This window comes from Phalaenopsis equestris, unplaced genomic scaffold (assembly GCF_001263595.1).
Source record: "Phalaenopsis equestris unplaced genomic scaffold, ASM126359v1 Scaffold000224, whole genome shotgun sequence".
Lineage (NCBI taxonomy): Eukaryota > Viridiplantae > Streptophyta > Magnoliopsida > Asparagales > Orchidaceae > Phalaenopsis > Phalaenopsis equestris.
In genome coordinates, this window is record NW_018164666.1 from 7,093,488 (window position 1) to 7,121,230 (window position 27,743).

General features: G+C 34.7%; 3 protein-coding genes across 3 annotated transcripts; 2 read left to right on the forward strand and 1 right to left on the reverse strand.

Moving 5' to 3' along the window:
- Nucleotides 1-4,587: 4,587 nt before the first annotated feature.
- On the forward strand, nt 4,588-7,957 carry LOC110023408 (IST1 homolog). The gene is made up of 6 exons (XM_020722814.1): nt 4,588-4,743; nt 4,831-4,963; nt 5,749-5,852; nt 6,633-6,777; nt 6,871-7,011; nt 7,148-7,957. Exons 1-6 carry the CDS (start codon nt 4,703-4,705, stop codon nt 7,277-7,279), a joined length of 696 nt encoding a protein of 231 aa, XP_020578473.1. The 5' UTR covers nt 4,588-4,702; the 3' UTR covers nt 7,280-7,957.
- A 772-nt stretch (nt 7,958-8,729) lies between these two features.
- Nucleotides 8,730-9,435, forward strand: LOC110023597. The gene has a single exon (XM_020723083.1). The coding sequence runs from the start codon at nt 8,858-8,860 to the stop codon at nt 9,314-9,316; it is 459 nt and encodes a 152-aa protein (XP_020578742.1). The 5' UTR covers nt 8,730-8,857; the 3' UTR covers nt 9,317-9,435.
- A 2,473-nt stretch (nt 9,436-11,908) lies between these two features.
- Nucleotides 11,909-27,537, reverse strand: LOC110023424 (cytosolic Fe-S cluster assembly factor NBP35). Its single transcript, XM_020722836.1, has 4 exons — nt 27,423-27,537; nt 15,285-15,390; nt 15,088-15,189; nt 11,909-13,080 (listed from the first exon to the last, which is right to left on the reverse strand). Exons 2-4 carry the CDS (start codon nt 15,325-15,327, stop codon nt 12,170-12,172), a joined length of 1,056 nt encoding a protein of 351 aa, XP_020578495.1. The 5' UTR covers nt 15,328-15,390; nt 27,423-27,537; the 3' UTR covers nt 11,909-12,169.
- Nucleotides 27,538-27,743: the final 206 nt, after the last annotated feature.

A 27,743-nucleotide genomic window follows, 5' to 3' on the forward strand; every position in this document is an offset into this window, starting at 1 on the left:
ATGATTATATCAATGAACCACTCTTTTACATTTACAATGAAAATCTTTGTAACTTCATCTTCTCTAATTCTACTCATCGTTCATAGTAGAATATTTCAACTAAGTTATGTCCTATGAATTTTTATATTTCAGTATTTTCTATGTAAAAACTTCTAGTATCGTTAATAGTTGCTTACTTCTATCTAAGTGTATGTTGGAGTGTCGTATAATGCTAAGACACTAAATAATCACTCTACCGTCATGGTTCTTTCCACACACATCAATTGTATACTTACGTGTTTAAATTATGTTTGAACTTCATTCAAATTACATTCAAATATGGATTAATCAATGCTCAAACATGGATCAAATCTCTGTTCAATCCACATGCAAACTATGCCATTCAATTTCAAACATGTTTAAAAATAATGAAAAATGTGATTAAAATTAGATTTATTTTTTTTCAAATAATGTTCGATTATGATAAATAATGTCTGAACACATTCAAACATTGAAAAGTATGTTTAGATAAAATTTTGAACATGCGTTCGAACACATTCGAAAAATATTTGATTATGGTTTGGACAACATCCACACATGTTTGAATATGACAAAAAATATGATAATATATTTGAACAAACTTGAATAATGTTTGACTATGATTCAAAAAAAAAAAATGTTAGTTCAAATACATGCTCTAATATAATTTGAAGCATAATATTTGATAATCAATCAAGTTATCTATTAGAATTTTGAGCTCCATCAACCAAATTGCTACAAATGTTTAAGCTGAATCATGCACTAATTATTATATTTAGGTTCAACTACTACAAATCTTACAAGTTTTAATGCTGTTTGAAAAAACTGTGATCTTATTCTTTGCTATGTCAACAAGAATGATAGTAATTACCAAATGGATCAGCAGATTTAATTACTTTATCAATTTCCTTGAGTTCGTTTAGTGATGCCACGTAGGTGAATTTGAGATGAGATGAGACTATTTTTTATTGGTACAACTTTAAATAAAATGAAAATTTTAATAACTATGATATGCCTTCAACTGATTTTTATCTTCCGATACGAATCACAATGTGTGAGACGAATCTCGAGAAAAACTCTGGTTTTATATACTCTATTAAAAATTTTCATCATTTGAATAATTAAATATATTTCAAGATAATGTTTTTTTTCTTTGAATTGGTATATTATTTTTCAAATAGTCGTATTCGATTTAGATTAAAATCTTTTGAGATCTATGGTGGATATACTCAGAAGAAAAAAAAACTCCATTAGCTCCTTCATGAAAGGGGAGATTTTGAATCAAAGGAAGCCCATTGATTCTAAGAGCAGGAATTGAGGTACAGTGTTAAACACCGAGGGTCCAAAGAACACTACTCGCTCTTGCAACTGCCATCAACTACAGTCTGTCAACCCCTGCTTACTGTAAAAAAGTTCCTTACAAAATCATGAAGTGCACTGTGGAATCTCAGTGTATGTTATAGAGTTATGAAGCACCTTACGAAACAACACGATGACAACTGTGAAGACAATGTAACAATGTCTTCAAGATGGTGCAACGTGCACTCCGCATACAATCTAATGGCACACCCTGAAAACGGTGTAAAAACAAACTGTAAATACGATGCAACAATGTGCCTTATATACGGTTCAAAGACGCCTCCCAAAGATTGTGTAACACACAACCAGTAATAACTGCTTACAACTGTCTACTCATGATAATGTAACTTTCTTCGAACTCCGGAAGCTCTCTGCTTGTAGCCCGTCACTACGACCTATATGAACAACTACAACCTAAGTGATCCACCTCATGCAACTCCAAAATCAGGCCTCTATTGTCTACAAACGTTATCACAACTTATGCAGCTCCGAACTCCGACTGTTGTGGCCTACGAACGTCATTACAACTAATGTAACTCCCAAATCAAGAATTTGTAGTTACAAATGTTATAGCAGATCATGGAGCTCTCAACTTTGGTCTCTGCACCCTACATACATTATCACAACTCATGCAGCTTTGAAATCTAGCCTCTGCACCTTATGGACATTATCAAAACTTATGCGGCTCCCAATTCAACTCTAGCCTATACAGTTTATGAATGTTATCATAGCTCATGAAGCTTCCAATTATGGCATCTGCAGCCTACGAACATTATCACAACTCATGCAGCTCCAAACTTCAACCACTACATCCTACATATATTATCAAAGCTCGTGCACCTCTCAACTCCGGCCTCTGCGGCCTACGAACATTATCACAACTCACACTGCTCCCAATTACGGCCTCTGCGGCCTACAAACGTAATTGCAGCTCCTCTGTATGACCTATGTCACAATTCACGCAACTCCAAACTCCAACCTTTGCAAATTGCAACCATTATTTTAACTCCCTACTACTACGACTCTATGGTCAACTGATGTTTCTGAAGCAATCATCTACGACCCACACAACAAACTATTACTAAGACTTTCAACTATAACATCTACAACAAGTTGGTGCTTCAACCACCTTTACAACATTTATGTCGAAGTATTGCCTCCATAATAATCAACTACAACATTGACAACCCATAACAACTTTTATTGATAAAATGCCATGGTACATCAACTTTGCAACTCCATCTTTCTTAACTCTAGAGAATAGTGAGTCTATGTACTCATGATTATATAGTGAGGTTATTTTGATTGGGCTAGACCATATGATTTTTTTATTTTTTTCAATTTTTTCCTCTTTTTAGATTTTTCACATAAAAACTCAGTGTGCTCCTGCTGCTGCTCTTTTATTATCTGAGTATGTGATAAACATTCATGCGATGCTAAGACGCTAAATAATCACTCTATCACTGTAAATCTTCTACCAGATATAAAACTATGAGGAAAATTTATATGCATACCACACTAGTCTTTTGTATTTACATGTCAAACACTAACCTTTAATATTTACATTTATAATATATCGCCGTCATGAACTTATACGTAAAAGGTTGCTTCAATTTTTAAACAAATTAATAGTAGTAGTATTTTTATATGACATTAAAAAATAGAGTGTAATATATGTAAATATGAACGCTTGGGTGTTAGATATCTAAATACATAAAAATTATGTGGTACATGTTTAAATGCCCCCTAATTATTTTAAGATAAATATGATATAAAAAAATTATTTACTTTCTTATTACTCCTATTTTAAAATACAACTAATAACTAAATATTTGACTTTGAACAAATTTTGACATCACCAGAAAATTTGGTCAAATTAATTTTAATTTCGACAGGTAAAGTGCAACAGTGTATTATAATATTGCAAAGGATGAATTATTGCGTGCGGAAACAGTATCCATCTCTGCATGGGGTGTCCGATCCTGGCCGTAGATCACGTGATCTACGGTCAGGATTATTTCCATTTTTTATTAAAAAAAAAATTTAGGTGGGGCCCACCGAAATATATCGAGACTGTAGATTAGATGATTTAAGATCCGGAACCGTATGGAATAATTTTCCATTGCAAAGGGCTCTCGGCGCAAATAGTTTTTTTTTTTAATTCTATTAAATAAATAAATAGAATTTTAAGCAATTCTTCAGTCAATAACGTTCGACGGCACGTCTGAGTCGTCCGCCCGTCAGAACTAACGGCTAACGGCTTACGGCTTACGGCTAACGGATTCGTGGAAATCTCATTATCCCCTTTTTGCCCTTCCGGTAGCCGCGATTTCGGTTGGATTCGTATGGGTATTCATGGAACATTCAAAAACGCTAGTGCACGACTGCCCGTTCAACGGCTCCTGAGCAGCAATTGAAATGCACGAGAACGTTCTGCTAAAGTGCTACGAATGTGCTACCTTGGTAGTGGGGGCATTTACGTCAAATCATTCAATTTCTATTTATTTACATATATAATTTTATTTTTTATATTTTTATCCTTTAAAATCTTTATATTACATAAAAATAACAGCATCATTTTAATTAAAACAAATGAGATGCATATTTTCATGTATAATAAAATTACATTCATGTAAAAATTAAATTTAGATGTTATATAATAATTGAGTGGTTTTAATAATTATATGGAAACATTAAAATTTCTTTATCTCAAAATATATTTAAAAATTAAAATTCACATTGGCAAATTTTAATCAACGAACAAAAAAGTTTTTTTTCTTATATATTAACCTATTATTTGTGTTTTTATAATTAGGAATAATAAATATTTAAAGAATAACTTAATTATTATAAAATTTAGTTCTGATGGTGAGAATTATTTTAATCTCAATTTACAAAATCTGAAAATTATTTTAATATTAGTATTTAAATTTTTAAATAAAATATAATATAAATTTTAGTTGATTATAAAATATGTTAAATTATCTTAATTTTGTCTTCAAGAATGAGCGAAAAAGGGCGAATTTTTTCTGCGTTGAACGATTCAATGCAGACCAGAATTTAGTTATCTTTACAGCCATACGATAACTGTCCTCCAACTACAAACGAAAATGAATGAATTTAACTTATTGTTTTTAAAAAAAATTCTCTTTTTTAGATCAAATAAATATAAAGAGATCTAAGTTTCAACAAACATTTATCAGATTATAAAGCTGCTTCCTTTTTTATTTCTTTCTAGTCTACTGCTACTGACTCCTGCTCCTAATCTTCTCTCTCTAGAAGAGCAAGCAAGAGCTCCGGTATTCATCGAGAGAGAAGGAGAAGGATGTTCGACATACTAGTGGGGAGGAAATTCTCGAACAAATGGTGAAGTTTTGGTTTTGGATTTCTTTTCTCCGAGTTCGATTTTATGGTTTCTTGGATTGAGAACTGGTTTGGTTGTGTTGGCTGCAGCAAGCATTCGGTGAAATGCATAAAGTGCAGGATAGAGCTTATCCGGAAGAAGAAGCAGGTGATGGTGAAATATCTCAAGAAGGACGTTGCCGATCTCCTCGCCGGCGGCCATGACGCTAATGCTTTTGGCCGGGTAGGGATTCTTTTCTTTGGTTCTGAGGTCATTTTGCAAGTGGAGGTCTCTATCTGGTTTGAGTTGTTCTTGGTGTCCCTGATTTTTTGTTTTGATTTTGCGTTGCTATAGCGGTTATGCATTCTTTGGTTATGCTCGTTTAGTTCGATCTGGTTCCTTTGATTTTTCTTCTTCTTCTAACTGCTTCAGTTTGTGATGCACTGATTTGTGCATTTATTTGTGGAATTTGGATTTTCACCTTTTGACGCGCTTATCTTGTGTTCTTCTGTATCTTTCTCTGTGGCTCTGTGGGTTTCAGCTGTTTTTGTTGAAAACTGGGAGTAAACATTCGTACTTCAACAAAATTATAAGAATTGAAAAGAAATTTAGGAGATAGAAAACGGGTTAGACAAGACGAAAATGATCTTTGCCCTAAGGAAAAGTGCATACAAAGATTGAAGTTCTTTAGTTGTAAATGGATCAACTAGAGAAACAATTTTGTGGACAGAAGGATGATGTTGAAATACTTTCCTCTAATATTCAGGACCATTAGATCAACAAAGATCCAGAAGCTTTTCAGGCTTACATCTGGATTGATATTTATGGGTTGATATGTCCTCTCTTGTGCAACTTGTATGTTTTACTTGTTTTCTTATTCTGACTGTTTCAGCTCAAGGAAGCCGGATTGCTAAGTTGGATTTGTTCTATGATTTTAACTTAAATTATTTTTTCTTAGATTTTCTTATAAATGCAATTTCGTTGTTATGTCTGTCTGACTTAGTATTTACCTTGTCTTGTTTGAGCAGATCGATGCACTTATTGTTGAAATAAATCATGCATCTTGCTATGATATGATTGAGCAATATTGTGGATGTCTTTTGGAGCATCTCTCGACCATGTGCAAGGAAAGGTACAATCTTTCATTTTCTGCATTTCTGAAAGTCAAATTTCATCAGTTTTGCCTCTTTTGAAGATCTTAATTTACTCAAAATCATGCTTCCTGCTAGATTTTTGTTTTAGCTTATGGCTAAGGTAATTTTAGAGTCGAAGTGTGGTAGTGCTTTTGCTCAGGATTCTAAAAAATTTTTGGATCAAATAAAAACCAGCATTATGTCTTAAAGGTCATAAAGCGCAGCATGATACATGTTCAAGTTGGCAGAAAATCTATCTCATTCTATCATCATTATACTCCATATCCAACTATTTGAGGTCCATTGATGGGCTGCTTCAATACCTGTAAACATTTGTTTTCCATATATTTTCTTTTAAATATGCTATTTTTATTCCTCCTTCAACTATTTTATCCACAAATTCTTTGGTCTTCTCTTACAAACAGTTCAAACTTTATGTAGCAAATCTAACTTTAATCTTGATCCAGTCAACCTTTGTTCTAGGTAATATGTGTGGAGCTTAGCTAAAGTTTTCTTTTTTCTCTAGGTTTAAATGTCAATTACTAACCTAAATGCTTCTTGAGCTTATTTTAACTTGTACGTCCTTTTATTATTTACAAACCTGGGATGAGCCCCTTAACCTCAGCATGAGATCCAATTTAAGGCTTCTGCCTATGCTTTTCAAACTTCAACTTTACAAAACTTGTGGCACAATTTAAACTTGTGACAGCCTAGAGTTTTGATGAGTTGACGGTATACTAAATAGTTGACAAATACTTTTATTTTTTCTTTTGCTATAGGGAATGTCCTAAAGAAGCCATGGAAGCTGTAGCAACTCTGATTTTTGCTGCTGCCAGATTCTCAGACTTGCCTGAATTAATTGACCTCAGAAGTATATTTACAAAGCGATATGAAACTCGGATGGAATCTTGCATTAACAAAGAGGTTTTTAATTCTTAAACTGTAATCCCTTTCATAAGATATCCCCAGCTTTGTTTCCATGTATAAATCATCAGTAGTTATCTTTTCGTATTACAGTTTGTTGCGAAGATACAGAATAAATCATTTTCAAAGGTCAGGAAGCTGGAAGTAATGGAAGATATTGTCCAAGAGTTTTCTGTCAACTGGAACTCAAATATGTTTGAGAACAAAATGTCAAATCAATCCGCTCCTGTTCATGTAAGAAATTTTGATCATATTGATAGACATTCCACATTGAAATAGACTATTCAGAAAACTATTGATAGTTTGTCTATACTGTTTTAATATTTGTTAACATTTGGAAAGTCACCTGGTATTCTTTTCTACATAACAGGGAAAAGCATTGAAACATCAACTTGCTTTTGATGAGAATGAGAAACAGTTTGCCATGAGAGCTCTGCAGAACCTAGAAATAAAACCAGAGGAGCAGATAGAGTTTCAAACAAACTCCCACCAATGTCAATAACCCGTGCACTTTATACTTTTGAGAAGACCGCGAAGATGATTGTGGATGAATCAGAGAACGCCAAACCTGAATACACTGATAAAAATGCTATTGTCAAGCCACAATACAATCAGAATGAAAATTACAGAAATGGTTTCATAGTAGAAGGCAAGGCACAAAGGGCTCATGAACGAATTAGTCTGGTTGCAACTGAGAAGCAAACTTCAGCAGAAGTTGTGCACACCAAATCAACAGATGGCTCTAATGGAACCATTGTAGATCACGGCGGCTCAGCACTTTCTGAAGCTTCTGAGAACGTCAACGAGTTGGATCATAATGGTCAAGATAGGTGGCTTCATAGACCAGTAAATGCTTCTAGTCGGAGAACATTTTATCCTCAACCTCCATACAGGAAACCCAACTTAAACAACAATCCGAACAACAGTAATTACGTGAATCCTACAAACCATGAGAAGTCTGCTTGCGGCCAAGGTAACATGCCAAAAGACGAAATCTTTAAAGATGACTCCAATCTAAAATCTCAAATTCAAACCAAGCAAGGAAAAGAAACTGCAAGGGCGAATGACATCCATGGCGAAGTTTATTATGAGCAAAGGTTCAACATAAAGAAAACGCCCAGTAGTCATCGAAGACATGGTAGCAGGCGAACTTTAGAGACTTCCGAAGATGCTGGCTACGACAAAGAGGAGGAGAATATGGATAAACTCTTGATGCTTTACAGCAAGAAAAGCACAAATAATGAACCAAGAAAATGCAGAACAAAGATGAGAAGAGCCCCGAAAGAGCCCGTGGCTAGTGCTGCACTAGTTCCAGAACTCCTTGATGAAAATGGGCTTCATCAACTAATCAGTTCAGCTGAGAATGGTTTCATAAGTCGAGCTCGGGCCACCTCAAAGCCTTTGAGGCAACCGGAGAATGAAATCCGGGCAGCCTGGATCGCACAGCATTGAAGAATTTTTTTAGAATTTACTAATATTTCATTTTAACACGTCTACTAGTTCAATTGTTTGTTTGTTATAATGATTTGTTTGTTGCATTTTTTTTTTTAGTTTCAAATCATGATTTCAGGTGATCTTTAGCATTGCGTTTTATTGAGTTGCATGATAGGTGAAAATTTGAAATAGATGTTTTTTTTATTTTTTTGATTTGTTCTTGTATGATAGAATGTGTCGTTGGCATGCTGCAATCAGTTTACTGCATAATTTTGCTGATTTGACAATGCAGCAGTAATTGTAATGCACAAAGGTTATCTTAGTGGATTGTCATAGCAGTAATTGTAATGCATAATTATATTTAGTTTTTTTGCACTCCATAAATTTCAACATAACTAAAACCATGATTTTAAATTCATTTAATTTTAAATTTATTATACATCATTAAAAAGTTAATTTAGTAATAAACGGTAGCCGTTTCATATAAAATTTAAAAATCATGTCCGGCTCACCTAAACCCGGCCCTTAAAGCAGGCGCTCGCACGCATGCCTATGCCTGCCTGCGTTCCAGATTCCCAAACGGCCCTGCTCTCCCTCCCTTCTCTTCCTCTGAAGAAGCTAAGAGAAACAAAAACAGGGCATAACAATGGCAGAGCCAGCGATGGCCATCGGCCTTCTGGCTGTCATCCTCTTCCTCACCCTCCTCTTCCTCCTACTCCATCTCTTCTTCCATCTCCTCCGCCGCCGCACTCACCCACCATACGAACTCGAAACACCTCCCATCTCTCCGGCCAAGCTTTCTCCTTTCCACGTCAATGGAGTCCTCCGCGCTCCAAAAAGCTTCCTTCTTTCCTCCCCTGTGCTCGATGCCATGCTCCAGCCGCCGGCTCCCAGCGCGAACGCAACGGAGTGTTTTGTCTGCATATCAAATCCTGTTTTTGATTCGGCGAGCGGACGAAGCGAGGCGGTGATGGAGGAGAATGGCGACAGATCGCCGGAGCTGAAGCTGATGAAGAAGCTTCCTTTGTCGAACTCTGTGAGTGCTACGGAGACGAACAGAGCTTCTTTTTTGTCGGAGGAGCTTTGTTCTTCTCCTTCTTGGTGACTGTTGTGGATAGGTGGTTCAGGTTTAATTTGAAGCCGCCCTTTTTTTTCAGCTGTGTTCGGTTTCTGTAAGGAGCTGTGTATTTAAATCGGATTTAACTAAATCCGACAAGCAGAAAAATGGCAGCTTTCAAATGCTGGATTTAGTTTATCCTTTTTTTTCTTTTTTCTGTCCTTGGATTTTGGATTTAATAAAACCGGATTTACAAATCTATTAAAACTGCTAAAATTTTTATCATACTACTCCTAAGACTAGTTGAAGAGGGAGGTATCGGAAGGTAGAAAAATTGGCTGCATGTCAGGTCAGGTAGGTTACAGGTTCGCTGTCACTAGTTGAACCGTATTGAGGGTTATATCTGTAACCTCTCTATAACTTTGCTGTCACTAGTAAGTTCTGCGCATCTGTTTTGATATATTTGTAAATTATAGGGAGATTAAGGGTATAACGCGGATATAACTCTCAATAGCAGATTTTTCTCAAGGGAAATAGCGCATTTGATATATGGATATGACTTCTAATAATATTATTTGAAGTATATCTATGAAGTCTTATTTTTTAATAAAATAATAAAATTACAAAAAGAAATATATATTGAGTAATCGTTTCATATTCACGGCTAATATAATACAAAAAAAAAAATTTTAATATTAGTAGTTACACCTGTGGGCGATTTCTATTAACATTGATTGAAGAATTTCATCAAATAGACACTAATCTAGTTAAACCTGCTCCATATATAGTTGTTCAGCATTTCAAGGGCACCATTGCCATCCACATTCTTGAAGGAAAACTTACTTGATTCTCCATCCTCAAATTTTGCGCAGAAATAAGGTGCCATTGGAACAAGAAAGGAAATATAAAATAACTCGTTTAAGCTTTTCATGAGCGAAATAGAGGAGTATTTTTTTAATTATTTTTATTATTATTTTATTTTCTTAGGAGGGGGTAAGCTTTGGTTGAAGTTCGCTCATTTTTTAGTCCATTGTCTTCTTTAGTTTTGCTCGGAGAGATGCCATCTATGTTTTATAAAATTTTTTAAAGTATTTTCAGTAGCGATTCTGCAGCAGTGCGCAAGTACTTAAGAGGGAGAAGAGAGAGAGAGAGGGGCCTAGTTTGACTTGGCTAAAAAGGACAATTTTCTGCTTTGAAGTCTAGCCGAAAGCGGCCATTCACGCCTCACCTTGTCTTTTCTCAGAACGAGACTGGCTTTTTCAATGTAAAGGTTTTTCAATGACCAAAACTGGACTCTCTCCGGTCTTTACCTCAGGACGCACCAGCTAGCTTTAACGTTCAAAAATGTCTTCTTTTATTTTTCCCCCGAGCAAATTATGCAAGACTTTCCAATCAGAAAATGAAATAGTAAACTCACTGTGGTGCCTACATTGTACAAAGATGTTTCAGAATACTTGGATGGAGCGCTTATAGGAGATTTTTGTTGTGTAGTGAACCTGTTGGAGTTATTTTCAATTTATTTTCTCATTACATTATATTTCCTATTGTTTTGCTGAGTTTGATTGTAATTATTCTCATTTATAATGCACTGATTATGTGTTAAAATGAAGAGTGGACATTTGCTTTGGTTAATGTGAAGTGGGGGTTTTTTATAGAAGCAGAGGATTCGATTTGGTTGTTTATTATTTTAATATTTTCAGACACAATGCATTTGGTTCATTAATTGAAGGCACATCTATTGAAATTATCAATTATAATTTTTATAATCTACCAACCATTATTGTGAGCACTTCGACTGGGAGTTACGGTGACGAAAGTGATTATTGAGCTCATTAGGACTAGGATGGACTCTTTGTCAGGTCTAATTATTAGGTGCGGAGGGCGCACGCAATAATCGCTCCTTTGTCAGGCCTAAGGATCACAAATTTATAGGCAAAACATTAGAAAATTTACCTAAATCTAACACTTAAAGAACAGAAAAAATTGTAGGGACTTTTTCATGCAAAACTCTCCAAACATTAATATTTACATATCTCGCACCTAAACTATTTTACCTTTCCTCAATTACAGTAGTACATATCATTTTTCTTCTCTTCAGTTATCACAATAAACAGCAGCGCTTGAGAGATTTCAGAAAAAATAATATTCTAATTATCACTAGTTCCCTCTGCAGGTGTTTTCAGAATCAAACAGCTGAAGAAACCGTTTTACCTTCTAATCACTTCCATTATTTAAGCCATCTCATATAATCACAACAATATAAACTAAAACTAATATCTCAAATACATTGATACGACTACGAAGACGAACTTCATTGGAACAGTAAACATAGCACAATTTTTTATTTTATTTTATAGAAGGATTAGCCTTCTAGAGGAAAAAACACTACATCCTGAGTTTGGACGCAAGCTGTGTCCGAACAACGGTTGAATCCACTGGAAGTAGTAGAGGAAAAAAAATGACCTACAGTAGATCGCAGCCATTGTCCGGACGCAGCTTGAGTACGGGACTCTGAATGTAATATTTTTTCCTTTTAGAAGTCCGTATATTTTACAATCCAAAAGTAACCAGTACCTCTTGTATATATTATGTATGAAAATACCACAACTACAAAAAAAACAAACTCTAATAAGTTCCTGAATTTATCTAAATTATCCCCAAACAAAAAAAACTCCACTACCAAATAACAAATAAAGAAAAGTTATACATGACTTCAGCGAAAAAATTTACATGAAAGTTTTCCAAACCTGTACTACTATGTGGTATTGGACGAAATAACCCTTCAAAATCTGCATAAGATTTTCAAAACCCAGGGGGTGAAGAAGAATGCAGACTAGTAATGAAAGAAAAACACATAAGATTAAAGAAAAACCTTCTTGAGCTCAATATAATATAAAACCACTACTCATGAGAAGCAATTAGTTGATCAACAATTCTTAGAAGAGCCAGAGCACTAGAGCTGCACTTCTTGTCCTCAAAGCATGACCGCCCTTCCTCTGCCGCCTTGCCAAGCTGAGGATCCATAGGCACCTTGCCAAGGAATTGGACACCCATATCATCACACATTTTTGCTGCACCACCTCGACTACTATCAAACACCTCACCGCAGGCAAAAAGAGACAATAGTTCGGGCGCATTCTTATTTATATACTTCTGAGCCCACTCGGTGACATCCTCGACTACAGTTCCTTTCTCACTCTTAACAGATCTCTCAAACTTGAGATCCAACACTGGCTGCCTCAGCCCGCTCATGTTCTCCACAACTCCTAAGATTCTGATCCCAACTTTCTTGCAAAAGCTTATTTCCTTACGTACATCGATCAGAGAAACCTGCTGTGGGGTAGTGACGATGACAGCACCATCGATCCCAGATGCCTGAAGAAATTGGACGATTGAAATGTGTTCGTCGGACGTACCAGGCGGAGCATCCACCACGAGATAGTCGATCTCGCCCCAATGCACATCTTTTAGAAACTGCTTGATGAGACCATTCTTGCGAGGCCCGCGCCAGATGACAGCCTCATCAGGATGGGGAAGCATGAAGCCGATAGACATGACACCAAGATTGGAATCAAGGTAGATGGGAGACCAACCAAGGTTGCTCTGATGGATGTCTTGTCCCTCTAGACCGAGCATCTTGGGGATGCTAGGGCCGCATATGTCGATGTCGAGTAGGCCGACCTGGTAGTCTTTGCTTGCAAGAGCGAATGAGAGTTGAGCTGAGAATGTACTCTTTCCGACACCGCCTTTGCCAGATAAAACCAGTATTTTGTGCTTAACAGTAGCCATTCTCTCAGCTATAGCAATCAGATCTGATGTAAATAAAACGTAAAAGATGAATTCAATAAGTTGGTTTCAAATGTTGTTCATGATAGGAAAGAGAGTGCACAACTGCAGTAATCAGGAAAAAGGATACGGAAATATTTTGCAATACAAGTTTGAATCATGAAATGTTTTTCGTTTAGCTCTTCAACAGTAAAAGGACCAAAGGAAAAGAAAAATGCTGACAAAATCATCGATTGAAGAATAAATTTACACCTAGTGGTAGAGTGAGAAAGAGTTATATACATCATAAACTGTGCAGAACAAAAGGAAACCAAAAAACTCGTGGTATATTTATATAAAAGTGGTAAGCTGAGGTTCCGTCCGGGTGTACTCCAATTCTTTTTTTTTTCCCTCTTTGATGGGCGTCACAGTTTTTTTTACTGCTCTGAAGTTTTCAAAAGTTGCTGAAGTGTTGTCTTTTTATTATTTTTTTTTTTTTCTGGTCTTTCTGGTCTTAAGCTTTGCTTTTTTTTGTTTTGATTAGACTTTCCTAGGTGATGATCTGTTTGATTACACTCAGCTCTCTTCGTCATGGTTTCTGGCGGGCTTTGGGATTTGATGAACCCTCAACCCGGCTGGAATTTGGCTCATTTGGACACCACACTTCCGGGCTGTTTGCAATCAAATTGATCTTTTGTTTTTCAATTTTACATTTATATTTTATTTTATTTATATTTAGATTTGAATTAGAACTTTTTCAGTTGAGATGGTTGTTCTTTAAAAACTTTCAAAACATCTTTTAGGTGCTTTGAATATTTTAGAAACAAATTGATTTGTTAAAAAAATAAAATATAAAAACATGTAAATAATTATATCAACCAAACACATTTTTAAAAATTGAAAAAGATATAAAAATAAAATTACCAAATTGAAGCCAAACAGGCCATAAGGATTTTACACTTGATCTACGTAATTGTAGACAAAGAGAGGACACACAAATTGAAAACATAAGCAACTCAGGCGTGTTGTCGGTGTGAATGACTTTAAGTATAATTGACCAGACCAATAAACAGAAAATCATGCAGGTCCAAAATAAAGCCACAAGGCACAAGGATCACACCAAATTGGATTCACATTTCCTACTTGAATATTCTATGAAAGGGAGGGAAGAGAACTTCATTAGTAGACCATCTTCAATTTCATTCTGTAATTCTCTTACTTACGATCAATAAAATATTTTCCTTCATCTTCAATTCCTCGAACAACTCCCATCAAACTTACTGGTAGACTTATCCAATTTCACCCCACAAAGTTTTTCCTAAACTTTGTGATTTCTTAAATTTAATAACTTCACTGAGCTCTACAAATATTTTGCAGCAAAATCTGGTTCGAACCTTTGAGTAATTTTGGATCCAAAGAAAGACTTATAAGGAAACTCACTTACAGATTAGAGTGAAATTGAAAGAAAGAACAGATGGAACGATGAAAGAAAGAGCGACAGATCGGATGGTCAAAATAAGGGGAGATTAACACTACTAATAAGATTCTATATATTAACAAACATACATTATCATGAAATATATCTTATATTTCTAAACATAGAAGGTTGGAAATTAAGATCGACAGATTCTAACACTACTAATAAGATGTATAGGCGGTCAGACATTGTATTGCTCATTCATCTTAAAATGGCATGTTAAATAGAACTCCATTGTATTTTTTAGCATCCTAAAGCAACAGCACATCAAGCTTTTGCTCTGAACTGAACTCTTCAATGAAAGGAATCACATTAAAACAAAAAATCACAGACCATTCTGTTCTCATGCACGTTAAATAGAATCAGCAGAATGAGCCACAACATCATCAAGCAAAGGTTCAACTTCTTAAAATGACATAAGCTAGCAAGAAAGGGTTAAAAGAAATCAAGAACACCAAGATCAACCTATAGAAAACAAAGTATCGTATTAAGAAACCTAATGAAAAAAACTCAGCAATCAAAAGTAATATAAAAATCCCAAATTTAAGAATTCCTGGGATGAGGAATTCTGATATACCAGGATCTGGCCCTTTTGGAGCAGTGGCACATATTTGCTGATTAGGGCAACCTTCACAAGCATCAGACTTTCCAGCGGACTCTGACTGAGGCCCTGGACAATCTGCTAGGCCAATAGAAAACTCCAAACAATAAAAAACTAAACATTAAATTCACTGAAAAAAAATAGAAAGAAAAAAAAAATTGGGAGGAGCATACGCTCATTGGCATTCTCTGGGATTTCATGATTTCCATTCTCCATCTCAAACTCTTTCTTTTCTTCACTCTTACAGCCTTTCTCAGCTTCTTAGAGAATTCTCACAAACTGAAAATTACATGAAAGTCACATTCAGCGGGGGTTATGGTTGAACTCGGTCAGCCAAAAAAGCAGGCCATATCCGGGCCTAACAATCTATACCCTGGTAAAAGGTCTCTTAAAAACTACATGCTGATGATGGATAACATTAGACACTAATGTCTTTTAAGGGATAGCGAAGTACATTTTGTTCTATTATAAGTAAAAGAAAGAGAAAAAAAGAAACTAACATAATATCATTAAAGAGCACAAATGAAAGAAAAATGGAAATCTCGCCATCAGGAAGACTAACTAATTCAAGTTTCATACCTATCATTCTCCTCTCATTGGTCTAATGGCCTTTCTCCTAGTTTCATCACCCTGAAATTATGGCATCTCTTTCCTGCATTATCAATCTCTGCTATAGTTTTCTTTTCTTTTCTTTTTTTTTTTTAAGGGGCTTGCATCTAATAGCATCCCTGTCAAGCTGCTGGAACTCACCCTTTTTTCACCCATGTTCACTAATACGTACTAAAATATTTTAGAAAAGAAGAAGATAACCTCTATACAAGTTATATGCTTTTTCAAGATAAAAATAAAAAGACAGTTCAATGTTGACAGGTGTTCAATTTCTAGCTGATATTTGGAACAGTAATATTTTTTATCATCACCCTCGGGTAATGTGCTCTATAGCATAATAAATGAACATTCAGAACTGCATTATTTTAAGTCGGAAAGAATGTTTCTCTAAGCCTATATTTAAGAATTAAAAAGAGTAACTATATGCTGCCACGAGAAATATACGTATACGGGTTATGAATTCAATCAAAATTGATAAAAAAAACTATGTGATTATTATTTACAATTGATTATGATTAACACATGGTCAAGTAACATTGAAAGATATTAACACATTGCCGGGAAAAAAAAATGGTTTCTAGATGCAAGTAAAATCTCATACACCAAAAGAACTTGTGTGGGGTATGCAATAGTAGGCTAAGTTGTCTGCTTGGTTGAACATATTTGACTATACGTTCTCCTATTAATTTAGGATGAAAAAAGTGCAAATGCAGATATCCTACATCCTTTCATTTCACATTCATTGTCAGCATATGCAAGCCACAAATACATTTTATCTATATAGGCTACTATCTTCCTACTATTCTTCTATATGAAGAATTGTAGCATCCTTCTATAAGACTTCTTTTGACTTGCTCTTTTAATCAGGCAACATTTAAAAACACTCAAAGCAACTTTTAAATGTTTTGATTGTTTTTAAAAACAAGTTAATTTATTTTTTAAAACAAAAATAAAAACATATAAAAAATACACTAAACAAATATATTTTTAAAATAAATCCAAAAATAAAAACAAAAACAAAAAATAAAAATGATCTCAAACAAGCCCTTAGTTTCTGGCCGAAGCCTGCAACAACAAACTTAAAGTTTATTTGGCTGCCCACCATAAGAAGTGAAAAGTAGAAAATGATATAAAGACGATCACTTCCGCTATTTTGTTGTAAAGAGTTAATGAGAAGGGGGCAAGGGGGAAGTGGAAAATGGATCAACTCTCTCTCTCTCTCTTCAATTATTTCCTTGTATATACAACATCATTTATGGCTCTCTATTATTTATCCTTTTTTTATGAATAACCAATTAGACGTATGACACCATGTAAGTCTAAAGGTCCAACTTTTTTAAGCAGTAAGCTAACATCTATTCTGCATTGTTGGCATTTGCAATTTGTTTCTTGAATGCAGACAGTGCTCCAACGGAATTTCAATAGGATTACTTATTATTTTAGTCTCCTCAATGAATCTTTTCAACATTCTTTAATCTTCACTCTCATGGCTTTCTTTTGAAAAACTCCATCTGTGTTGTTATTTATTGATACTTTGTAAACACCGTGATTAAATTATAATATTCTTAAAAATGTAAGGTTGATTATTTATTTCACAATTGATTCTGATGAAGATTTGAACGTGCCAATGTCTTTAGCATATGAATATATATTTGATAATTTGATTATTTTTGGTTAACTAGAGAACTTCATTTGGAAGTAATGAGCCAATGAAATCATCTATATCTATTGCTCAAAATTGTCAACAAAAAAAAAGATTTTTATTTATTTGAAGCATGAAATGCAAACAAAAACCCCGCTTCAATTACATGAATCACAAATATTGCCGAGAACATTACATTAGATAATATTATTCAATAACTTAATCAGCTAATCTTGTAATTAACTTTTACCTCAATATTAATTATGAAATTAATATCAGATAAATACTACTGGGTTGATGCTACATATCCGTTGCAGCGAGAGAATCTCAAGCCCTATCCTGATATGAGATATCACATACCGGAATTTGAGCGAGCAAGCAATAACACGAGGCAGAAAAAAAATGTTCAATAAAAGACATTCCTCCTTACACGGTGTCATTGAGAAAACTTTTGGTGTTTAAAAAAAAAAAAAGAGTTATACCGCGATATATCATCCTACCCGTTTCTCAAACAGGTGTAGATTGTGATTGTCACGATGACTCTCTACAATTACATTAGGCAGCATCCTTCCCGCAACGACATTGATTTCCATATGACGGATGAGAATCATGAGCATGTATCTGTCGAGGCATTTGAGTACTATCTTTAGCATTCTTTGTCACAGCTTAAGAATGATGCTTCTACAACCTATACCAAAGATGATGAAGGAGCTTGCGAGATGACAAAGTTGAGGAAACAAATTAAGGATGCGACAGTATGGGGTGATTGGAGTATTTTTTTTTTTATTCAATACTAGTTGCACAATATTTATTTTATTTAAAACCATTTGGACTTTACATTTTATAATGATTTTTTGAACTTTTTACACTATTTGTAAGTATATTTATTTTTCTATTTGCATTTCACTTATTTTTCTTTTGGTGGGTTTGAGAGGTCAATGATGAGACGTTTGACCTTATGGGTTTTTTTGGATGGTCTGTTAATTGTTGTTGTTTAGTGTCACATGTGAAATCCTAATGAAAACAACCAAGTTCCTCTCTTCTTTTTAGTGATATAGTTTATGAGGATCTTTTGGATTATCTTTTTTGAAGATACGCATATATGACAACCACAAGCTTGATTTTACGTGGGTTAAAGGCAACCAAGAACCCTTTTTTTACAAGGTCTGTTGTCTTCTTATAGTGACAGATTCGTTGATTGGTATACTGAGTTCTCTGATACTGCACATCTGCAAAAAACTGTAATTAATTACTTCTTTTAGCAATTTATACTTCCTTTATGACTAATTCATTGTCTTTTGTAGCATTCAGGAAAGATGAACACTAGGATTTCAGGGACCTCACGAAGATTGCTCTGCAACTTCAAACTTCCCTACTTATGTTACGGCACGCGCATTGCTACGGAATGCAGTTATACAGGTGCTCAACGAGAATCACAGAGAAGTGTAATTTCTTCCAATGGGCAGACGGTGAGACAGATTCTACTGCCAATAGTGATCGGGAATGGATATCATTTCTGAATGTCGGTGTAGCTCATAACGTACGACGCCCGCATTTTAAAAATAATATTATCATATTATTAAATGTAGCTTCAATAATTTTTTTTTAAATATTGATACTCAATATTAAATGAGCTATATATTTTATTTTTTGTGTTATCCTGAAGTGAATTTTTGCTTCTAAAGTATTAAATATATGGCTATGACAGTTATGTTACAAATAATATTACTACATGGCAGAATGATCATTTGTCCAGAAACAGCTGTCGCGCAGCTGTTTTCAAACCGCAGAAAATAAACAATCTGCCAGCTTATCTGCAGCAACTTCTGCGCAGTAGCTTATTGATAAGCTGCAGCTGCCCCAAACAAACCCTAAGTTTGAGAGGTGCAAGAAAGTGTATGGGGATGATTTAGGATGCATAAAAAAATATAGGGTTGTTGGTTTTGAAAATTAGCAAGGAGGAAAGATTTTGGGTAAGGTTTGGGCGAGGTATTAGTGGATTTTAGTACCCTCTGATGGAACTAGAGTTAGGCAAGATCTGAAATCAAATGATATCAACATTTAACAAACAGCCAAGAGAAACAAATATTATTACTAAATTCAAACTCTAAAATTATAAAAGACAGTAGGAAAACGTGAAATTGTAACAAAACAACAACACAACACTGGAATTAGGGTTAGATCTATGTGTAGGATGTGACAGTAGACCTTCGGAATGGTGGCAACGCGGCGGCTAGAAAGCTGGAAATAGCAGGATGGCAGTTTCCAGGAGTCTAAGCAGCAAGCAAATAAAATCAGCTGCGGGAGGGTTGTTCTAGGTGGAAGCGATAAAGAAGAAGAGGAGAAAACGTGAGAGTGTTGTGGGAAAGGATGGTACAAAAATTTTAGAAAGGATAAACACCACATAAAGACCAAGATAAACACCACATGAAATTCAGAATACCATTTGAAACCCTAGAATACAGCCAATTAAGAAAAAAAGAAACACCGATGGCTGTCCCAAAACAATTCACAACCAAAAACTACACCCTAAACACTAACAAAAGTAAATATATATTACAAGATAACTAGGAGTGGGGACCCTCTTAAAAGGCGGCACTCCCCAATACCTTGGATCATATATATTATTACATAACTAAAAGTGAAGACTCACTTAAAAGCAGCACTCCCAAAACTAGAGAGTCAAACGGTCTTCCAAAAGCCCAGACCAAAACAATCCAGAGTAAGACGTGGCACGTTGAGGAATTTCTAAGACTTGGAACCTATGAACTTGCTTGGGATTAACCAAAAGCAAGAGAAATGAGAATTAGGGTTTACATATTTATCTTAAATTGAACTGACACACCAACCAACGAGCCAAGTCTTGCCAAGCTTGAACTTGATCTCATTTAATATACGAGCTATAATTTAAGCTCGAGTTCGCAGCTCGATAAGCTTGTTATAAGTCGAGCTTGAGGCAAAGCTCCTTTGCACCCATACTCATCCTAATGTATCATCCTTGAATAAAAAATTATCATTGACAATCTCAAATTAAGAGAAGGGTTCAAAACCTAACTAACCTAATCAAAGGAATTTGCAAGAGCAATAGTAAACTCAAATGGTCTTGTCAAGAGATAACACCCTTATCATGCACAAAAGCTTCCTCAAATATTTATTTGCCTTTAAATTTAAGTTGGAGAAATCCAAAGCATATAGTTGTGTCTTTCAATTCATAGAAAAATCATAAATTCAGGTCCAAACATAGTTGTTCTTAACAATTAGAATTATTAAACACTTCATAATCAATATAAACTTAGAGGTATAAATATTCAATCTTACAAAAAAGGATGAGCAACTCATGGTGGAAAAACAGGCCAAATGGAGCCCTTATTTTTAGTACATTTACACATGAAACTATAATTCTTTGAGTTAGGGCCCGTTTGGGGCAACTTATAAGTGCGGCGGCGTTTTTGAAAACGACGCATTACCATTTGGTTTGCGCGTTTTGTAAAGCGTTGTCTGCTGTGTTTGGGTTTTTTACAATAAACGCATCCTGAAACGCACAAGCTGCCTCAAACAGACTCTTCATTGACATGAGACAAAACGCTTAAGCAATAGTATTTGTATCAAGATGTAAGCCAATGATAAACTCAATTTCGCAACATAATAACAAACAAAGTAAGCCTGCAGTAATAAATTTGAACACTCAAATGCCACCAACATTATCCAATCTTACAAAATTAATTTCTATATCAACAACTTGGGCTCTAAATAAGCCAGCAAAACACTAACAAGTTAACAAAACATAGATGAGGCGTTATTTTGTTTGTAGCTCACTCAAGGAAATGCAGGCTATGCTCCTCAAGAGAGGGAGAGAGGGAGAGAGAGAGAGAGAGAGGGAGAGAGACAAAACTTCATAAGAATAAGGAGGAGCATATAGGATTACCTTGAGCCAACAACTTTCATTACAAGTATAAAGCCACTAGAGCGTTTAAGAATGTAAGGAGGAGCCCATTATAGAATTACCTTAAGCCAACGCCTTTGATCCCAAGTATAAAGCCACTAGAAAGTTTAAGAATGTACATTGTTTGGTGATTTTAAATTGATGCTAGCTCAACCCACCATGATGTTAGTTATAAGTTCACCAATGAAAACATGGAATCCCTTGTCCAATACGTGAACAAAATTTAAAATTTCTTCCAAGCAAAGCCCAACACCACCTCTCTTGTGAAGCATAATTCCCTTAATACAATGAGAGGATAAGCTTTCGATGAATTCCAGAAAACACCGAGGAACATCTTTTAAGAATAGGGATTACTACAGCAATATTCACAAGGGAGGTTAGAGATGATATATGATAAGAAAATGGGATGGGAATCACGAAAACAAATATATCCAACAAGTAGATGTGCCACTATTTTATTCTAAGTGCATAAGGACTATGGGTCTATTTGGGGCAGCTGCAGCTTATCCGCCTTATCCAGATAAGCAGCTTATCCTGATAAGTTGATGATACGCAGCTTATCCTGATAAGTTGATGATACGCAGCTTATTATGATAAGCTGGTTGGTCGTTTGGTTTGTGTGTTTAGAAAACAATTGATTTGCAATTGTTTCTGGATAAATGATCATTCTGAAATGACCATTCTGCCCCTGATATGGATAAGTTATTTAGTTGTTTGGTTTGTACATTCAGAAAATAGTTGATTTGCATTTGTTTCTCGATAAATGATAATTCTGGCATTGCGCGATTATGTTGTTCGCAATTGAACTGTAATGGTGATAAATTTGATAGTTTAGAACAAAAAAAAACTACAGAAGCATTGCGCGAATCAAACTGAGCTCTCATTAGAAAAGTATGGCCCATTTTTTTCCAGGCAAAACACCTCTCACAGCCACCACACACAAGCACAGTTCACATCCACCACCTGCCCGGCCACCAGAACACACACCTTAAGCCACCACAGCCACGATAAACACCTCTCACAACCACCACACGCAAGCACAGTTCACATCTACCACCAAACCACACAGAAAAAATGCTCCAATGCTCGAGAACAAGCACACCTCACAGTACTCCCTCCACAGACAAGCAAATCTCTATAACAATTCTCCATAACAAATCAAATTCTCTGCAAACCTTAAACAAATCAAAAACCCAATTTCGCAGGAAGAAAGCCAAAATCGTGTGGAGAAAACAAAATTGTCACAGGAATAACTACCGCACACTGTAGAAGGGAGGAAGAGGAAGGCAAGTAAGGCAGGAGATTAACGAGAAAGTACGAGAGAGATCGAGGGAGGCGAGAGCGAGGTAGAACCTCTATAGGGCTCGCGTCGAGGGCAGTGAGGTAAAATGCGAGAACTCAACGCGTGTCGCGGGGTCGATCATGAATCACCATTTATTAAACAATCGAAACCCCCGTTTAGATAAAAGCCATCTGAACGTGTTTAGGGCCCGCAATTTTAATCCGCCTCAAACGGGCAATATATCATTGCCTTATTATGAAAGGAAATAGATGTGTGATAAAAATATTTTTTAATCAATGTAAGCATTACATCAAATTATAAGCTATATGATGATAAAGATGGATAAAAAAATGACTTCCATCAATCATCACTTTTCGTTAATCAAGAATAGCGTGGATACAAAAATCCAGCAAGAAGCATATTAATTTATCCTAATTCTAATAAAGTGGTCACAACAAGCAAGCACAATAAAAGGTATCATATTAAAATAAAGAAAATTATGAAGATAAATAAATCATAACTAGTTCAAGTAGTATAATAGTGTGCTTGCAATCATTTCTCTTGTTGGGACAATCCATAGACCTTAGCTCACACAAGATGCCATTTTTTGCTGATGGCTGACACCACTTTTACTTGTTTGGCCAATATGGAACCTATCTAACTTCTGTAAAGGATGTGAATCCCTCAAAACATGATGCAGGCCAACAACCTCTCTGGTATGGACAATATGAAGGTTGTTCCTATCACTGGGAGCATACTAATAAAATATAGAACATAAAGGCATCACACTAATAAGAACCATGCCAAAAATTTTTGTTTTATTACAACAATTAATGAAGAGTGCCTTATCAAACTAGCCCCCATCATATATGAAATCAACGGCCTTCTACTTGATTCCAAGCTTAATTGAGTAGCCAAAAGATCATTCTCCAATAAGCAAGCATGTAGCACCTATAAAAACATTTTGTTGGTGATGCATACCTAAAAATTGGTAAAAGCTCCAATAGTTATCATAGAGCATGTCGAGCAAGTGCAAGAAAATCAAGCCTTACATAATGAAAATGTCAAATTACCCAGGACAAAAAAAGACAAAAGTCATCCAACATTAGAAACCTAAAAATGATATAAAAATGAATAAAACAATCAATCCATATCACAACTTTCTTTTTCTTACACTATCATTAACTAAAAACTACACTTAACACGAGCCCAAATTAGATAAGCCCAAATAAATAAATCCAAGGATCCAATACACATGCATGTCTAGCCTACAGTAATTCAAATTTTTCAGCATCTTGACCTGACAGAGTGATTATTTTATAACTATGCATACATAATCTCGGAATCTAATATGATTATGTAAAACAAAAAAAGTATGCTACCACAAGTACTAAATCACCAGTTTGGTTGTGCCAAATGGATAGCTTGCAAAAATATAATATATTCCTTGGAAGTAGAGCACATGATAGAAAAAAATAGTATTGATGGCTCCAAACAAAATCAACAAAATCACAATAACAATAAAGATTGACATAGCAAACCTGTTTAAACATTTTCAACAGCATTGAAGTTGTTATAAGTTGATCATAATCATTATACAACAGTAATTTAGCATGCTTAAATTTCAACAAATAGTCAAATAGTTCGATGATAACCACTAATATGGCTACACATAAAAACTACACAACAAGCCTCACTCAATTAAACCATCTTATAAATAAAATTAAATACATACAACAACAACAAGCCTTTATCCCACTAAGTGGGGTCAACTACAAGAATCCTTTTTCTCAATTGTGTCCCACTAAGTGCCATATTTTCATTTTATTCTAGTAAATTAAGATAAATTTTTATAGAAGATGTCTAAGTCTTTTTAGTTCTGCCTCTATCTTTCTTAACATAAGTCAACTAAAACATCTATTCACTTAAATAGATCATCTGATGATCAACGTTTAATGTGACCAAACGGATATATTTATTTTGCATTTTGTCTTTAAGTGAACACTCATCCACCTGAGCATTCTCATCTCAACAACAATTAATTTTCTGCTTCACTTTTGCAAGCCACCATTATGTGTCATAAGCATTGCAGTCTCGCCACCATCTTATAAAATTTACCATTAAGGGTCTGTTTGGGGCAGCTTGTGCTTTTCAGAATAAGCTGCTTATCCTGAAACGCGGCCCGCAGGCCGGCCGCGGTGGTCGACCCGCGGCCTGCGTTTAGTGTAAAAACTCAAACGCAGTTTCGGATAAGCTGAAGAAACGCGCGAACCAAACGGTACGGCACTTATAAGCTGCCCCAAACGGACCCTAAGTCTAAGCGGTGCTTTCCTCTACTTCAACCCTCCAACTTAAATTCTACTAATAACATCGCCATCTATATCAACATCACTTTAAACAATAGAACCAAGATATTTAAAATGTTCACTTGTTTTAAGGATTCGATCACTCATAGTTACAAGCCTACCACTAAATCAACAACTACTAAAATTGCATTCCATGTATTTGGTTTTACATCGACTCAAACTAAAGTCTTTAGACTCTAAAATTCACATTCATAATTCAAGTTTTTCCTGAATTCTCTCTCTAGTCTTATCCACAAGAAAAGATCTGAAATAGGAAAATACATGGTCAAGGATCCTTATGTTCAAACACAAGTAGCAGCTATTGTATACATACCTTTAATGACTTGAATATAAGTAATATCAACACATTTCTTTTTTAGAACTCTTCAAAATACTTCTATTGGAACATTAACATCAGTTTTTTATAATTAACAAAAATTATATGTAGATCCTCCTTACTCTCTTTGTACTTATCAGCTAAACCTCTCAATAAATGTATAGCTTCCATAGTAGACTTCTCTGGCATGAATCAAACTGATTTTGAGAATTTTTTGTATCACAATGTAACCTATGTTCAATTACTCTCTCCCATAACTTTAATGTATGACATATTAACTTAATTAATCTATAATTTGCACATTCTTATGCATCTCTTTTATTCTTAAAAATATAAATCAATAGACATTTTCCATAATCATCAAACATCTTTTTAGTTTTAAAAATACTAAAAGGTTTAATAAGCTAAAAAATTCCTAGATCTCCTAAGCATTTTCATATTTTTTATTGAAATATCATCATATCCTACAATCTTTCCACACTTCATTTCTTTAAAGTTCCTCAACTTCCGTTTTACTAATGCGACGATAAAAATAAAAAGCCTTGTTATTATTTATGATATTAAGATCACTAAAGTTGATCATATCTTTGTAATCTTCATTGAAAATTTTATCAAAATATTTCAACCATCTCTATTAAATCTCCTCATCTAGAAAAAATATTTTTTTGATTTTTATTTGTAATACAATTTATTTGAACTAAATATTTATTTTTTCTTATCTCTTTATTTGGCTAATTGATACATGTATCTTTCACTCTCTTTAGCATTTAATTTATCATAAAGATCACTAAGAGCATAATTGTTCTCTTTGACTCCCCTCCAATCTTTTACATCTAAACTAATTTTTATAATAAAATTTCTTACTTTTTATATTTTCATGCACATTATTATTCATTCCACTATTAACTATTTTTATTCATAAGAGTTTTTCTCTTTGATTCTTCAAACAGATCTTTTAAAACTTGTTTAATAATACCGTAACTTCATCCTATATAGTATTAACTCCTTCATGAACATTCCAAATAGTAAGATCTTGAAATTTATTTATAAAAAAAAAATTTTCTAAGCGTCCCCATCTAAGTCTATGAAAATAATTTACTGTATTTTTCTTTTCAAACCCTTCATCATAGAATCCAAAACAAATAATCGATGTTTTGCACTTAAATTTTCACTTTGAATGCCCTTAAAAATTTAAAATCCCCATGATCTATTTTCTCATAAGAAAAAGAATTATTGTATTTTATTAGATTCATTCTTAAAATTACATGTAAACGAATGTGAATATTAAACTCATATAGTAAGTTCCATGTTTAAAAGTTAAACAAAATTCCATTATGCGCAACAGCACAATCAAACATAAAAAAAAGAATTTTAGTATTTCGCTACATATCTGACATGAGAAGAAATAAGTTGACCGGTATAAAAGAAATCAGAATGTCATAACTAAACGGAATGAATGCATACATAGCAACTCAAAATAAATATAAATATGACCAATTAATACCAACATTATGTAAATTCCTGTTGAATATACTAACTAAATACTAGTAAAAGTTCCACTGACCCCAGTGAAAGACAACAAAAAGGGAAGCAGACACCTCCAACTACACTTATCAATTTTAATAGAGATCTGCTAACAGTCCCTATTATTGAGCCAAACTAAATCCAAGATGCAAAGATCAATCTTGCCAAACACAACAGATGCCATTTTAATATCTCAAAAATATTTTCAATCATATCAACTGCACAATTTACAGGGGTAAAGAATGCTATCAATAAATACAGATGCTTACAACATGCTCAATAGATGTCCAAAATTCCAAGGAAAGCATGATTGGCTCTATATAGGCAAAAGAAGGTAGATTATTGACAAAGTAACAACGCACAGGTAAAGTAAACTTAAAGTGTCTGTCTGGTAACGGATTCAGAGCAGGATTTAAGCTGGATTTAACCTAAATCTTGCCAGACGGTCATTTTGGACAAAAAAAAAAAAGCCTCGGATTTGGCCTCGGATTTGATAAATCCGGAGGATTTGATAAATCCGGATTTTACGGATTTCGGCCTTAAATCCTGGATTTGCTGAATCCCGTGAATCGGTGGATTTAGTACATGCGGGACGAACGCCTCGCGCGAAAAAGAAAACCGAAAGTTACCTTCTTCAATGGTTTCGGATAGGAGAGGAGCGGAAGCAGAAGAAAAATGGAAGTTTTGGGGTCTACGCGAGGGTTCGTGTTTGCAGAAGCCGACTCGCAGGAGCGCCAGCACTACCGACTACTGATAAAAAAAAAAAAAAAAAAAAGGCCGGTATTCATGTGTTATAATATATTATTCTCAAAATATTTTCTATATTAGGATAACAAAATATTTGAATAACACACAATAACATCTGAATAATACGAGAGGAATATTCTTTTGTGTTATCGGATAGATTTTATTTTTCTTCTATCATCGGAGAGATGTTATTCTTCATTATT

What these genes read in the sequence shown, in the direction of transcription:
- LOC110023424 (XM_020722836.1), bottom strand. Translation starts at nt 15,327, where the DNA reads ATGGAGAATGGAAATCATGAAATCCCAGAGAATGCCAATGAGC. An exon ending in CCCAGAGAATGCCAATGAGC is followed by an intron (nt 15,190 to 15,284) that starts GTATGCTCCTCC and finishes TTGGCCTAGCAG; the next exon opens with ATTGTCCAGGGCCTCAGTCA. An exon ending in TCCAAAAGGGCCAGATCCTG is followed by an intron (nt 13,081 to 15,087) that starts GTATATCAGAAT and finishes TATTTACATCAG; the next exon opens with ATCTGATTGCTATAGCTGAG.
- LOC110023597 (XM_020723083.1), top strand. Translation starts at nt 8,858, where the DNA reads ATGGCAGAGCCAGCGATGGCCATCGGCCTTCTGGCTGTCATCCTCTTC.
- LOC110023408 (XM_020722814.1), top strand. Translation starts at nt 4,703, where the DNA reads ATGTTCGACATACTAGTGGGGAGGAAATTCTCGAACAAATG. An exon ending in AGGAAATTCTCGAACAAATG is followed by an intron (nt 4,744 to 4,830) that starts GTGAAGTTTTGG and finishes TGTTGGCTGCAG; the next exon opens with CAAGCATTCGGTGAAATGCA. An exon ending in ACGCTAATGCTTTTGGCCGG is followed by an intron (nt 4,964 to 5,748) that starts GTAGGGATTCTT and finishes TTGTTTGAGCAG; the next exon opens with ATCGATGCACTTATTGTTGA.